Below are 16451 nucleotides of genomic sequence, written 5' to 3'. Positions count from 1 at the left end.
CTTCTTTCCTCCCTTCTTTCCTCTTTCCCATCCTCCTGCCCTCCTTTCCTCCCTCCCACCTTTCCTCTTTTCTTCCTTCCCTCCCTCCTTTCCTTCTTCCCTCCCTCCCTCCCGTCTTCCCTCCCTCCCTGCCTCTTTCCCTCCTCCCTCCCTCCTTCCTTCCCTCCCTCCCTCCTTTCCTTTACTCCCTCCGTCCCTCTTTCCTTCCTTCCCTCCCTACTTTCCTTCTTCCCTCCCTCCTTTCCTTCTTCTCTCCCTCCCTCCTTCCTCCCTCCCTCCTTTCCTCCCTCCCTCCCTTCCTTTCCCTTACTCCCTCCCTCCCTCTTTCCTTCCTTCCCTCCCTCCTTTCCTTCTTCCCTCCCTCCCTTCTTTCCTCACTCCCACCCTCCCTCCCTCCCTCCCTTCTTTCCTCCCTCCCTGACTCTTTCCCTCCTCCCTCCCTTCTTTCTTCCCTCCCTTCTTCTTGAATAAATACTTTGTTTTAACCCAAGACTGGAAACAATACTGCCTACCGGGCGGCCAAGGGGCGAGGTCAGTAAAATCCCCGGGTCACGCGTGGCCGCCTGCAGCTCCTCCACTCCGCCCTCTGACTCCCGTGTCCGGCACGCATACCGCCCCTCACGGTCTTGGCCAGGGCAGCCGTCTCCCTCCCTCCCCCCGAAGGGGAAGCTGCGGGAGGGCGCGCAACCCAGCGAAGCAAATTAGCCTTTCCACCCCACACCCACCCTCCGAGAGGGACTGGGACCCTGGCCCGCCCCCCTTCCCCCCCCGCCAACCCCGTATCACGCAGGCGCGCCTCCCCTCGCCTCTCTCGGCCCCGCCCCCGCCGGCAGCTCTTCGCTTTCGTTTCCCGCTGGCCCGGCGCGAGCGGCTCGACGGAGGCGGAGGCGGCCAAGCGAGCGAGCGAGGATGGCGGACCCGGCGGTGTGCAGCTACCTGACCAAGGTGCTGTGTTCGCGGGGAGGCTGCGTGCGCCTCTCCGAGCTGCCCGACGAGATGGGGCTGTCCCTGAGCCAGCTGAGGCAGGTCCTGGAGGACGCCGGGCAGTCGCGTTTTCTGTCGGCCCGGAGAGGCGGCGACCTCTGCGTGCTGGCCGTCTCGCCCGTCCGCCTCTGCGTCCGCCAGGTCTGCATGGGCTGCGAGCGGCTGCACCTCTGCAAGCTGAACCTCCGCGGGAGATGCCGAGTCAAGTGAGTCGGGGCGGCGGAGCACCCGCTCTTCGCCCGAAAAGCAGCGGGCGCCTTTTGGAATGGGACGCTAGTCCTCAGGACGCCTGGCTAACTTGTGGCAAGTCGAGCCGGGGAGGGGGGGGGGGCGGGAGGTTTGGACAGGAAAAAAAGGGGGGGAGATTGAGAGGCACAGTGGGGAAGGTCGCCGTGGGATTAAGTGTCTTGGATCAAGCGGGGCTCCGAGATATGGGAGGTGGGGGGAAATATAAAGGGCGTAAAGGGATGAACAACATCGCTTAAGAAGAAAAAAATGAAAACTTGTGTCCGTCTCTTTAACTGCAGCCGGAGAGTCTTATTTCTAAGCAAAAAAAAACCCTTTTAAAAATCGTCTTATAAGTAATCAGAAAGTTGGGACGACCTGCCAAGTCTTAATTCTGAAATCGTTTTTTGTTGTTGTTATGGCTTTATTTAATTCACAGTTTCCACTTAATTTCATTCCCACATGAGTCTCATCACGAGGCCGGCTGCTTTTCAAGGACCTGTTGAACTTCTTTGAGAAAGGAGCCTCCTATAATAAAACCCCATAAAATGGGCATTAATTCCTCATTTGATCCTACTGGCTGGTTTCCACCTGTATCGACTTTAAAAAAAAAAACATTTTCCAAATACAGACCCAAATCCCAACATGGAACTGTCTGTGCTCTGGACATTTTGGGCGGCAGAAATGGCTTTCTGAGAATGTGCAGTGAATTAAAATGGTGCTGAGTACACAGAAACAAATTTTCCCCCAGCCTGTGCTTGACCTTGTTTTCAAAGGAACAAGAAAGGTCTAAAAATTTGGGGTAAAAGTGAATGTAGTTTTTTTTCTTTTTAATTTTAAATGTAGCTTGTGTGTGTGTGTGTGTATTTCTATCTACCTATCTATACCTACCTATCTATCGATCTCTATCTATCTATCTATCTATCTATCTATCTATCTATCTATCTATCTATCTGCCCATCCCATATGCATGACTGGGCAGCTAACAATTAAAATAAGGAACCGAGTGAAAATTAATTAGCCGAATGCCGCTTATAAAAATGGCCGTCTTAAATCTTCAAATGGAGAATTGGATAGTCTGCTTATTCACCAGATCAAAATGTTGTGAAACGGTTCAGGGAAGTGGCTTACGATTTAATTTGAAGATCTCCCAAGTCAGTTTCCTGGTGGAGATCTAGTTGCTTCAATGATGAATGAAGTCCTGTAGAAAAACATTGTTCTAAAAATAGACCCATTATAACTCAAGCTTTCAATATAGCAAACATTTCTTTTGGGGAAAGAGTAATGCAGCTTTTTCTGTGCGGTTTAGAGTTATATTCTAGAAGAACCGTGGCAACTTTAAGATGGATGGACTTCAACTCCCAGTCTTCCCCCTCTTTTATTTCTACTAATAATTGAAAGTGGTTAGCATATCCAATACACCTTCTTCCTCCTATTTTTCCCACAACAGCCCTGTGAGGTGGGTTGGGCTGAGAGAGAGTTGACTGGCCCAAAGTCAACCATTCGACTTTCAAGGCTAAGGCCAGATTACAATTCATAGTCTCCTGCTTTTTATCCTGGTGCCTTAACCACTAGACCAGGGGTCTCCAACCGTGGCAACTTTAAGCCTTGTGGACTTCAACTCCCAGAGTTCATCAGCCAGTTTTGCTGGCTGGAGGGACTCTGGGAGTTGAAGTCCACAAGTCTTAAAGTTGCCAAGGTTGGAGACCCCTGCACTAGACCAAACTGACTCTTTAGAGCAAAGGTCTTCAAACTTGGCAAGTTTAAGACTTGTGGACTTCAACTCCCAGAATTCCTGTGCTAACATGACTGGAGGAGGAATTCTGGGAGTTGAAGTCCACAACTCTTAAAGCTGTCAAGTTTGAAGACCCCCTGCCTTAGAGACCAGTTTGTGTTAATCTGACTTACATCAGTTGTGAATTTCTCAGTCCTCCTATGGCCTGATTTTTATTCATTGCCCAATAGATTTGTATTCTGGGATTTTTCACTAAGGGTAGAAAAATATGTTTTCTGAATCCAATATGGTTACCCTCTCCACGTTACAACATTTCCTTATTAGAGGAATGTTTTTAAAAACATGGACAAACAGTACAGGATCAAGATACTGGAAGTGGTCCCCGGGGACTAGTCAAAAACCAAACAAATTCTACTGATTTTTATTTGGGGTGTTTCAAAATAGAAAGTGAAAATAAAATGTCAATTCAAGGAAGCTTCCCACCAGGAGTGTATAGTTGGTTTGAGGATTGTTTGGTCTCTTGAGGTTTTCATTGTTTCTGTCTGCAAAGGGGGAGCAAGATTTTTGTGGAAAAACTGAGTCTAAACAAAAACGCTGAGAGGAGGAGGGTACAATAAGAATCCAGAAAGGAGACCAGAAAGAAGGAAATCGTCTTTGCTGCTGTTGGGCAGCATCAGATAGGGAAAAAATGGGGTCAAAGGCCATCAGAGAAAAAGAGGCAGGCAGGCCCAAGCAAGTCCCAAATAATATAATATAAATAGTCTTTGACAAGAGAAAGTCGGGTTTGTTGATGTTGCTATTGAGGAATAACAATTAGAAAAAATAACAAAATGCCAGGACTTAAAGATCGAAGTTCCACGTCTCTGGGAAAAATAAATATGTTGTTATACCAATAATAATTGGAGACTTCAGAAGAATAACTAAAGAATACCCTTGATATTTGGAATTTTTTAATTTATAGGACATGAACATTCTTAATTTTAAACCCCCCCCCCACACAAAAAAAACCCAAAACAAAATACCCCACCCTGTTAGGATCTGCCTATATCCTTAATCGTCACTTTAATAATTCTTGGTTAGGACTTGAATTATCAGGCTCCTGCCAGTTTTGCATTGTAAATTAAATAGGAGATTCCTCACAATAATTCATTAAACTTTTATGCTACCTGACTCTCAGAGTAAATCCCTGGATTCTTTCTGCTTTGGTAAGGGCTCCGTTTGTATTTTAAGCTCAATTTTTGCCCCTTGCCCTAAAAAGTATATCATTTCCCCACCCACCCCACCCCCAGAAAACTGGGCAGGGTTTCTACAAAAGCCACAGACTTTTGGATACTTTTAGATTTTAAATTTGTCTAAGGAAGAGTAAGATTTCACATATTCTTTGGACTGGGAGGAATTTTGGAGTTTTCTACCCCAGTGTAGGAAACTTCTCCTGCAGCACCCTTACAGAATATAAAGGCTAAGAGGGGTCTCTGAGGCCATCTAGTTCACCCTTCTTTCTAGAGTCTACTCCCTCTTCAGCCCTTTGAGGCTCTTCTCTAAAACCCTGGCTTCTATTTCCCTGACACAGCCTATGCATGATCTTGGGGAGGGAGGGAAGGGTGGGGGGGTGCCAAGTGGCTGGCCTTGGAGATTGTAAATACAGAGCTAGCAGTAAAAGATACAGAGGCCAGAGGGGAACTGGCAAGATAGATTTCGCCAGAGATCACTGCTGCATAATTTCAAGCCCTGAAAACCAGGGTTATTTATGAGGTGGGCTGAATTCTGAAGACTCCCATTCTTGAATGCAGGACAGGGTCTTCATAGAGGGAGGAAATTGCAAATTGAAGCAAATGCAGTTGGGTGTAATAAAGGATAGTTGATTTAGGTCAGCGTTTTTCAAGCTAGGCCGCTTTAAGATGGGTGGACTTCAACTCCCAGAATTCCCTAACCAACAGGCTGGCTGGGGAATTCTGGGAGTTGAAGTCCACCCATCTTAAATCAGCCAGGCTTGAAAAACCCTGACCTAAATCAACTATCCTTTATTACACCCAACTGCATTTGTAACCTCTTTCTTTCTTTCTTCCCCCTTTCTTTTTCTTTCTTTTCTCAAAATTCTTTCCCTCTCTTCCTCTTCTCTCTTCTTTCTTTTTCTTTCTTTTGCTTATTTGTGTATGTATTGTGACTGGTTTTAATTGTAAAAATTAATAAACTATATTTATAAAAAAAGAAAAAGAAAAACCCTGACATAAAGGCTGGCTGATTTCTTGGAGAGAAACGCACATCCTTTGGCCAGTTTGAGGATTGAGGGAACGGGTAGAAAAAGCAGTGGATAAGGCAGAAGGGCCAGGATCAAACGAATTGCTGAGAAGTCTTGGAAAAACTAATAATTGTGGGTACAAGTTGGGTGGGTGAGCAACTAGCTTACAAACTTTAGAGTTAAAGTCAGGCTTAACTTTGCTGCACAAACTGATGTTGTTGTTTTAGCTCCACAAATGGGCTACCGCAATTTCCCCTTGCGACTAAAGGATCACCCTAGTCCTTTTAATCAGTTCAAAATGAAAAGGATGTTCTGTGCAAGTGGATTTAATGGGCTGAGCTCCGGTGAGCCAAGCCACCCCCCCAAAATCCAAAACCTTTTATTATTTGCTGACATCACAAGACTGTATTGGTCACTGATCTCTCTTGCATGCCAGCTACAAACCTGGTCTTTAGCTTGTAAGCTGCAGGAGGAAAAGTGCAGGTAACTTGATTTGATTTGGCACCAGATTAACACAGGCTGATTGGGCCAATTGTGACTGATCCCTCCCTTTGCTAGCCTCTTCCCAGAGATAATAGTTTGAGGGACTCATGGGCTACAGCAGCCCACTACCAAGCCTTGGGGCTGGCAGACCCCTAGTTAAAGCAGGATGCAGAGACGGAAAGGTTTCTGCTTCTTCTGTTGTGGTCCACCAGCAGCAGAGTTGGACAGAGGGGAGGAACATGGGCCAGTCCGGGAGTCTGTGGGGGACTCGGATGAGGTTCCTGCATCTGATTCATAGATGGGGCCAGGGCCATCTGGGAGTTATGTGCTGACTCCAGAGCCTCCAGAATCTGACAGCAGCAAGGCAGAGGAACAAAGGGAGCCTGTTCCCAGTGCACATGTGTGCACAGAGCTGACAGAAGGCAAGAACGGTTAAGACAAAAGGGGCGACTCGGGAGTAAAGCTTGAAGGTGATTGGCCCTCCGATAAGACATAAAGGAGGAGCAAAGGGACAGGAATCTTTGCAGGAAGCAACTTTGTTTGTGCTGGTCAGTTTGAAACTTGAAGCCCGGTGTTGAATTTGTGTTCCATTTTGGCCTCGTATAACCAGCAATAACTGGCAATTTAGTCATTGGTAGCATTTCAAGGAGGATAAAGATGCATGCTTATCAGACTTATCCTGAAGGACTTTGGCAGACTTCCATGGGACTATTTAGAAACTGTGTGAGACTCATTACGGGCTGTGAATGATTAAAATTCACAGCCGATGAAATAAAGAAAAAAGAGTCTGGGGACTAACATGTGTTTGTTAGTGTCTCCATAAGCCTCGGTCACAACATCTCCATCTACCTGTGCCTTGCCTAAGTGTGCAAAAGCGTGAGCACAGAGCAGGTGCAAGCATCACTGAAACATACATTGAAGGGACTCACCAGGGTTGGAACTAGTGTTAACCAGGAGAGAAAGAAAGCAACAGGGTTAGTGGAGAATTGCAAAATTTCACATTGAAACGTAAACTGCTTCACTGAGCTTTGGTTTAAGAGGGTGGAAATAAATCTTCTCATCAGGATTTCTGTGTTATGGATTGCGGCTTACTGTGTTGTCCCTGAATGCAGCCAACACTGGCAATATCAAACCTCAGTTGACCCTGACCCCTGAAGATGTCTCATTCAGAACTGGAAGGAGGTGAAATTTATGGACATGTTTTTTTTCAGTTTGCTCTTGTTCTCTAGTGCTAAAAATGTAACTTCTGTGTTTAAATAGTACAGGTAGTCCTTAACTTGCAACAATTCATTTAGTGACCAACGGCACTGAAAAAAGTGACTTATGACCGATTTTCACACATAGCAATATCAATAGTATTTAGACTTATATACCACTTCACAGTGCTTTACAGCCCTCTCTAAGCAGTTTACAGAGTCAACATATTGCCCCCAACAATCTGGGTCCTCATTTTACCCACCTCAGAAGGATGGAAAGCTGAGTCAATCTTGAGCCTGGTGAATTCAAAGAGCCAAATTGCAGGCAGGCAGCATAAATAGCCTGCAGTACTGCATTCTAACCATTGCGCCACCTTGGCACTGTTGCAGCATCTGCAGGGTCATGTGATCAAAATTCAGATGCTTGGCACCTGACTCATATTTATGGCAGTTCCAGTGTTGTGTGATCATCTTTTGTGACCTCCTGACAAAGTCAATGGGGAAGCCAGATTCACTTAACAACTGCATGATTCACCTAACAGTGAAGAAAGGTCATAAAATGGGGCAAAATTCACTTGGCAACAAATTTTGTGCTCAGTTGTGGTCATAAGTTGAGGACTACCTGTATGTATATGAAAATTAAGCACTTTTTCTCAGACTAATTAAGCACATAACCTTATTCTATAGCAGGGTTCTCCAACTTTTAAGACTTGTGGACTGGGAGTTGAAGTCCACAAATCTTAAAGTTGCCAAGGTTGGAGACCCCTGTTCTATAGAACTTGCAAAAAATAAGGATGATACTTGCCTGGATATATTTTGTTAAAAAACTCCCAGCTCTATCCTCAACTGTGTTTGAATCACCATTTAATGATGCAGTTTTAGCATCAAAAGGTAATGATGATTTGAACCAAGTGATTCAATAAAGAAATTAAGTGAAAAAAGATATAAGGAAGGTAAAGTTTTGAAAATGTTTGTTTTCTGGTAATGACTGCATGCTCGGGGTTTGAGGCACAGTTTTCTCACACATTGATCTGTTTCTCTGCAATAGTTAACTTGCAGAGTTGTTCCTAAATAAATGATTAATCATCACTATGTTTTAAAGTCCAGAAAGTTTTTTTTTCAAAGCCCAGAAAGTGTTGGTGTTGTAGGTTTGTTTATTTTTTAGGTGTGACTGTCACTGCTCCTTAGAGCAAGGGTCTTCAAACTTGGCAAGTTTAAGACTTGTGGACTTCAACTCCCAGAATTCCTGAGCTAACATGACTGGAGGTGGAATTTTGGGAGTTGAAGTCCACAAGTCTTAAAGCTGTCAAGTCTGAAGACCCCCTGTCTTAGAGTAATATTCCCAATAGAGTAAGACCCCCCCCTGTCTTAGAGTAATACTTTTGTGAGACCCAATCCTTGGTATTTATTTTCAGGGTGAAGTAGCATTTCAGAGTTGGAAGGGAAAAAATAGGCTTATGGAATATAAAGAGTTTCCATAAATGCAGCTATAATTTTAAGAACTTTGAGTAGTTTACTTATCTGTGTTTCTTTTATTCTCTTCTAGTTCTTGCAAGTATTCACATGATATTTTCTCAGAAACAAACCGGAAAATTTTGAAAAACCATGAACTCTCTGGCCTTAATGAAGAGGAATTGTGTGTTTTACTTTTACAGAACGACCCTTTTCTTTTACCTGATGTAAGTTATCCGAACTTACAGACCAGTTATTTGTTACAGAGCCACTGATCTCACCAGACCTTGGTTTTAGAATTGCTTTAGCAAGAATAGATCTTGTCTATCTGACTTAGGTCAGATAATCTACTCTCCCAGACTGCGGCTTCTGATATGAAGGACAAAATCCTTGCTCAGTGTAAGGAGTTAGGGATGTTGTACAGACACAACATGTTATACAGACACAACATGTTCGAAGGTTATGTGTTATTTGTAGAATCTATTCAATTTTTTATAGCTGCCATCCCAAGACTCGCCTGGAGATGGCTAACAAACAAGTGTTAATACACAAACATGGTTTGAATGGCCAATGAACATACAGTGTCAAAGTGTATGTCAAACAGATGGCGCCTAAGCACACACTACAATTGGTGTTTATTAAGTCTCCTTTGAGTTAAAAAAAGTTCACATCCTGTAAAAAGAGAATAAAAAGACAGTTTAAAAATTCTCATGAACTGCTAGCCTGCCCTGGAATAATACTGATAAAAGCATGACTCTGCAAACTTTCTTAGAAACAGATTCAGGGTTGAGTATTAAGGCCTCTGCTTCGAAAGAAGACACATTTGGAAAGGCACCTATAAAGAACAATGCAGTGGATTCCATGTTACCCATTAACATTTCCCAAAGATTCAATGAAGGTCCCAAAGCCTGGTCCCACACTATATAACTATATAAGTAGTCTGTAGACTACTAATGTAGGCAAAAGAAGAAAAAAGGTATGAAATTGAAAGAGAAATAGAAAAAGAAAATTTAAGACAATCAAATCCTACAGGTTTACTTTCTCATTGGAAGACCAGCTTTGCATGTTATACTAAATCATGATTTAGTAACATCTATCAGTTGGATCTGGAAGATGAAACTCAAACACTTTGGCCACCTCATGAGAAGGAAGGACTCCCTGGAGAAAAGCCTAATGCTGGGAACGATTGAGGGACAAAGAAGAAGAAGGGGACGGCAGAGAATGAGGTGGCTGGATGGAGTCCCTGAAGCAGTTGGCATGAGCTTAAATGGACTCCGGAGGATGGTAGAGGACAGGACGGCCTGGAGGAACTTTGTCCACGGGTTTGCGATGGGTTGGGCACGACTTCATAACTAACCACAACTTATCAGTTGGAGCAATGTTCTGTATCCTGATCCTTCTGCTTCAGATTTGTTTCGTATCATTTAAGCCAGGGGTGTCAAACTTAATTTCATTGAGGGCCACATCAGGGCTGTGGTTGACCTCGGGGCTGGGTGGGCGTGGCCAGCTTGCCGCTACTCCCCAAATTGCTGGTATGTTTCCTCTTCACATTGGGTAGATCGGGCCAAAGCAAGGCTGGCCTGATCTTTCCGCTTCGCACTGGATAGACCAGGATGGCTCCGCAGGCTGGATCTGACCACATCGCAGGCCGGATTTGGCCCACGGGCATTGAGTAGGACCCCCCTGATTTAAGCTATCCACCCTACTTTTATAGGGACGCAGTGGCTCAGTGGCTAAGACGCTGAGCTTATCGATCAGAAAGGTCAGTTCGAATCCCTAGCGCTGTGTAATGGAGTGAGCTCCCGTGACTTGTCCCAGCTTCTGCCAACCTAGCAGTTCGAAAGCATGTAAAAAAATGCAAGTAGAAAAATAGGGACCTCTTTGCTGGGAAGTTAACAACGTTCCCTGCGCCTTTGGCGTTTAGTCATCCAACCACATGACCACGGAGACGTTTTCAGACAGTGCTGGCTCTTCGGCTTTGTAACGGAGATGAGCACCGCCCCCTAGAGCCGGAAACAACTAGCACATATGTGTAAGGGGAACTTTTACCTTACGCTACTTTTATTTCAATAACAGATCTAAGTTAATACATATATTGAATTATGTATGGATGGATGTACACGTGGTCTTGTATCATCGTTGAAGCTGGGTTCTTTTAGGGTTTGTATTCATGTACTGGTTTATGACTTAAGTTCTGAGCCTGATAATTTAAAAAAGGATACATTGGAAAAGTATCTACAGAAGTTGTGGCTTCTCCATCTCTGGGGCTTTTAATAAGAGGCTGGACAGTCTCCTCTAAGAATTGGTTTTCTTACACATTGCAGAGGGTTGTACCAGGTGATATGGCCAGGTCTGTAATTGTAGAGAGAGGATTGTAGAGAGTAAGGAAGATGACACTGATACCTAGGCAAAAAGGGTGTAAAATATTTGTGCAATCCCAATATTGGTGTCTTTCTGTTTCTCTCTCTTTCCAGGTGTGCGGTGCCTATAACAAAGGGGGAGGGGCCTGCACTCTGAATGATAGTTGCTCCCGGCTTCACATTTGCCGCTACTTTCTCAAAGGAGAATGCCGGTTCCCACGTTGCAAGAGATCTCACAATCTTCTGGATTCCCTTGCTACGAGTCTGCTGATCTCCGAAGGCCTGAATCAAGAAACAATTTGGAACATCCAAGCCATTTGTGATGCCAGGATTGCTGCCTTCCTAAGGGACCTTCGTGAGCCCTTTTACACACTTCCAAGCTTCTTGGGGCCACTTCCTATTTCAGAACATCTCTTTTCTCATTCCCTTGTTGAAACTCCCTCCCTCCCTCGATAATTTTTGTGAAAGATTTTGAAAGGAAGTTTAGTTTACTTTATTGTCATTGCATCTCATACAACGAAATCAAACACCATCTTCAGTGCACATCATGACCATGACCATGAAAATAAATACAAACACACATCCCTCAAACTCCACACATTGAATTGAAAAGCCCTGATATTGCATTAATATTGCACTATACAGCAGAATTCAGTAGAGTTACTACCCTGGGATAGAAGCTGTTTTTCAGCCTATTTGTCCTTGTTTTATTATACTGTACCGTCTGCCAGATGGCAATAGTTTTAAAAAAAGGGTTCCAAGGATGAGATGGATCTTTGAGAATGTTTTGAACTTTCTTAAGGCAGCGGGAGCTATAAAGCTGTTGCAAAGAGGGGAGAGGGCAGCCAATGATCCTCTGGACAATGATGTTAACCCTCTGGAGTGCTTTCTTATCTGCCACTGTGTAATTGGCAAACCATACAGAGGTGCAGTAAATTAAAATGCTCTGCTGGGCCCTTTTGACCAGGGCTGCAATGTGGGCACCCCAGGTCAGGTCCTCTTTTAGGGTAACACCCAGAAACTTAAAACTGGCCACTTGCTCCTCTCCATTAAACCTAATGCAAAAATAAAGTAAGGAAAAGTAAAAGAAATAAAAGAGAAAGCTAAAAGGGCAAAAAGAAAAATAGAAGAGAGAAGGAGGGAAAATACAAAGAAGTGACTTCCAATCTTCATAGCACTTCTATAAATAATTATAAGGTACAGCATTCTTTCTATAATCTATTTAATCAACAAAACCGTAGGAATCATCTCCTGTCCATTCTTGTAGGAATCCCAAATTGTGCAGCTGCACCAGAGAGAGAATACCCAAACGCACCTCCCAAAAATGAGAGACCTACGGTAACATTGAACCCAAATAACTTTGTGAAAGTAGATCAGCCTGACCAAGGTAAGCCAATTCTTTTTTAGCACCTTTGGCTGTTGGGGCCAGGCCTGGGTGTCACTAGGGCCAGACTACATCAAGGTGCACACTTTTGTGTTTGTAGACTTAGAAAAACTTTGTTGTCACTTTGAATGTACACTAATCGGCATTCATTAAAATGAAATTTTGTTGCATACAAAGAGTCTCTATCTCCAACATACACTACATAAACATGACAAAATAAATAAATACAAAATTATGTATATATGCACATATATTATATGACACAGAGAAACAACACAGTCTAGTTTGAATGTATATATGTACATGGCGAGAAAAACGAATCCTGGGTAGTCCTGCTAGAAACCTCTTCCCAGAAAGGAGCAATAGAAACAGACCGTGAAGTGGGTATGTGGGGTCTCTAACAATGCTTTGAGCTCTAAGCACATAGCGCTTATAAGTAGTATCCTGAGTAACAGGAAGCAAGCTTCCTATAATCTCGGTTGTCCCTACTACTCTCTGTATGGACTTTCTATTCATCTATATCCATCTATATAGATAAATGTTTCTCAATTTTGTCAACTTGGAAGATATGCTGGCTGGGGAATTCTGTGAGTTGAAGTCAACACATCTTCAAGTTCTCCACATTGAGAAATACTAGTCTAATTTGATAGGTTGAGAAATTTTATGAGACAGAGGGTTAACGCATCCTGCATCACATAACTTCTGCTTCATTAGATGTGTACAGGTAGTTCTCCCACTTATCAGTTGTTTAGTGACCGTTGCAAGTTACAATGGACCCAAAGAAGAGGACTTATGAGCCAGTTCCAAAGTTCTGATGGTTGTCACGTGCAGTGTGCAGTCATGTGACTGAATTTTGGGCACTTGGCAACCTGGTCGCATTTATGTGACAACATTTTACAACAGTTTTGCTGCAAAACTTCCTGTTTTCAGCAAAACCACACCTGTAACAAACCATGGGTTTGCTTAATCAACAATGGTTGTTTAATGACTACTACAAAACATGTGGTAACTGACCCATTTTTACATCTGTCACAATTTATGGCTGTAATGGGCAGCCTCTATTGTCATAACTCAAGGACTATCTGTTAAAAAAATGTAATAAGCAAAAAGGATTGTAGGACAGGAAGTTGGATGTGAGGAGGTTAAGAAAGACGGGTAGGTTAATAAATACATATCTTATTTGTATAGAAGTCTGGTACTGAGAATTAACACATCCTCAGAGCTAGGATGGACAAGGAGTTTTTCTCTAAAAGTTCCTGACGGTAAATGCAACAACAATGAATTTGCTCAGGAAGTGCTTGATTCTCCTGAATTTGCTTAAATAGAGTGAATTCCTGCAGTGGGTATTGCATTGGATTAGATCAGGGGTGTCAAACTCAAGGCCTGTGGGCTGGATCCGGTGCTTAGATTTGGCCCACGAGGCCACCCTGGAAACAGCAAAGGACTGGCCTGCGGTGCCTCTGCGGTGAAAGCAGAGCTTGCCCCCGAGCTCCGTTTTCGCTGGCAGAGTGCTCGGGCTGCCACAGGTGCTCCCGACATGAGTGATATCAACCTGGCCACGCCCTCCCTGGCCACGCCCCCCCCCAGGTCGAACAGAACCGTGATGTGGCCCTCAACGAAATCAAGTTTTAACACCCTTGGGTTAGATGATCTTCCAAGATAGCTTATCTTCATCCCACCCACCCCCCAATCAAATGGAGCATAGAGCACCACATGCTAAAAGGTGTTCTCCCATATTTTCACCTGTTAAGGTGGATCCTTGAAATAGCACCTGCTGAAAGGAGAGCGAGGGGTTCCAGTCAGTGGGTCTTGGGTCTTACAACTTGGGAACCAACCGCTCTGCACCCTCCATCATTCAAGAGGTACTAATCCTGAGCAGAGAACTGAGAGCCCCTCCTTCTGCACTTGGGAAAGAACCCTGTTCTGTGGTTTTTACTGAAGCAGGGTGTCATGTCCCTTAATTTCTCTCTCTTTTTTAAAAAAATAAATTTTATTGATTTTACAATTAAATGAACAACACACATACACAACATAGAAAAATAAAGAAAAACAAATAAAAGACACTTCCATTATCGACAGTTTGTGGTTCCTTATTTGCATTATTATTGGTATCATATTTACAGTTAAACTTTAGTGTGAGTATATAGTTACTACAGTTATAGCTTAACCTCCTTTACAGTTTATTGTTATTTATTATTATATTATCTATCTTCGTTCTATCCAATCATACCAACAATTCCAACTCTTATAATATTCTGATGTTTCTTTGTCTCTAAGTGCTAGAGTAAATTTATCCATTTCTGCACAACTTACTATTTTCTGAATAGTCATTTCCTCTGTTGGAGTATAAGGTTGTTTCCAACGTTGTGCAAAGGCCAATCTAGCTGCCGTCAGTGTGTGTAATATATATTTGACTTTTTTGGGGAATTGTCTGTTGAATATTCCTAGTAGGAAGGATTCTGGTTTGAGTTCAATCTGTTCAGTCGTAATTTCCTCCAACCATTTTTTTAATTTTCTGCCAATATCTTTGGGCTTCTGTACAGGACCACCACATGTGGTAGAATGTTCCATGTTTCTTTTTGTACTTCCAGCAATTTGGATTCATGTTGGGGAACATCTTTGCTAATCTCGAAGGAGGAAGATGCCATCTGTAGAACATTTTATAAGCATTTTCTTTGTATGTTGCCGATTTTGTAATTTTGTTATTTCTGGTCCAAATCTTTTCCCATTCTGTAATTTCTCTTTTTTTATAGGTGTAAAAAGAGCTCCTATACCTCCAACTGCAGAGAAGGAAAAAAGCGATGATATCTGTCTGCACTATGTCTGGCAGTTCTGTAAAAATAAAAGTAAGTCGTGGCGAAGAAGATGACGATTAATTTGCCCTTGCGAGTTGTAATGTCTTTGCAGGTTCCATCCACGTTAGCCATAGTGTTTCTGCCCTTGCTTGCTTTAGAAAGCAGCAAGTGGATGTGGATCAAACTATGGGTTGATCCTGGGATGTTCAGGTGAAGCGAGGGATCCATCGAGATCATTGGTGGCATGATTTACCTTACCTGTCTCCCCATCAAAGGGCAGTCAACTATTTTGCTGTTCTCAACCTCTTTTGATCACTTCTGACTGAATCTGGATAACCTTTGCTTTCTTATTTCATCCAGCTTATAACAATGATGGGTGCTGTTCTTCTGCCTATAATAAGTTCATCGTGGATCATTGTTTCTCCACCTTGGCCATTTTAAAATGTGTGGAATTCTGGGCGTTGAAGTCTACACATCTTAAAATGGCCAAGGTGAAGAAACATTGCTCTAGAGCAGCGGTCACCAACCAATGGGCACTCACAAGAAAATTTTGGTGGGCCGCAGAGAAATCTCACCCCCAGAGCACCCCCACCTCCCAAACACTTAATCCAGGCTGCACAGAAACACAAGGCTACGCCGCCCACATGGCCCGCAGGAACCCTCCCCGCCCACTCACTCCTTACCTGGCAAACTTGCCTGCTAAATTTCTATTTTTCCTTTTTGCGACTATCATCTGTTCTGCTGTGCCAGAAGATTTAGATTAGCTAGGAAGCAGAAAATGGTTGGATTTCTTGCTTTCTAGCTTGTCTTTAGATCTTCGGCTCTGCTTTAAGTACAGCCGAACCTCTCTTAGGGGACTGAAGGTTTGCTTGCAAGCAAATTCAGTGCAGACTCAGGCAAGCAAATTTGAGAGACTGAGCTAGCTGACGGCAGATACTGTAGATAGATCACTGAATGATTCTGTGAGCAACTCAATCTGCCTGCTTTGCCTGATTTGGGGTAAAAGTTGCTCTTTTAAAAAAATAAAAAAATCAATATTTACATGCATGGTGTGTTGTGAGTTAATTTTATGAGTTTGTTTGCAAGTAAATTTTATGTGACAGACTGAGCTAGCCAATGGCAGATAGATAGATTTCTGAATGAATGAATCTGTGAGCAACTCAATCTGCCTGCCTGCTTTGCCTGATTTTGGGTAAAAGTTGCTCTTTTGTTATAAAAAATCAATATTTATATCAATATTTATAATATTTACATACACTCCATGCCCAGCCAGTCACATGATCACCAAGCCACACCCACAAATTAGGCCACACCCACAGAACCAGTTAGTGGTCCCTGGGATTTAAAATTATGAGTTTGGTGGTCCCTGAGGTCCAAAAGGTTGGCAACCCCTGTTCTAGAATAGAATAGAGGGGAAAAGAGGAAATAGAGAAAGGAAAGGTATGGTTTGTTTGACAATCATGTAGATACAGATTTTCATGGCTTTTTCCTGGAGATCTAATCCAGTTTATGTAACAAACGCCACTTGATAAACTAGAGATTCGCTGCTCTATTATAGGAATGTGAAAATAGGACATAACAAAAGAGGATACGAAGTT

At 43.2% G+C, this 16451-nt stretch overlaps 1 protein-coding gene across 1 annotated transcript in view; it reads left to right on the top strand.

The window, feature by feature from the left end:
* Positions 1–632: 632 nt before the first annotated feature.
* The window catches only part of LOC113419719 (protein mono-ADP-ribosyltransferase PARP12-like), a 32079-nt gene continuing 16260 nt past the window's right edge, over positions 633–16451 (top strand). The window contains exons 1-5 of the mRNA XM_026679258.2: positions 633–1190; positions 8409–8541; positions 10789–11029; positions 11942–12061; positions 14812–14904. Of these exons, the coding sequence (XP_026535043.2) occupies positions 910–1190; positions 8409–8541; positions 10789–11029; positions 11942–12061; positions 14812–14904 (868 nt within the window). The 5' untranslated portion in view covers positions 633–909. The remainder of the gene's footprint in view (positions 1191–8408; positions 8542–10788; positions 11030–11941; positions 12062–14811; positions 14905–16451) is intronic.

The sequence above is a fragment of the Notechis scutatus genome, chromosome 6 (assembly GCF_049901735.1).
Source record: "Notechis scutatus isolate UNSWTSFEM ecotype Mainland chromosome 6, rNotScu1.2, whole genome shotgun sequence".
NCBI lineage: Eukaryota > Metazoa > Chordata > Lepidosauria > Squamata > Elapidae > Notechis > Notechis scutatus.
The sequence above is the reverse complement of the archived record's forward strand: the minus strand, read 5'-3'. Positions and strand labels throughout refer to the sequence as shown.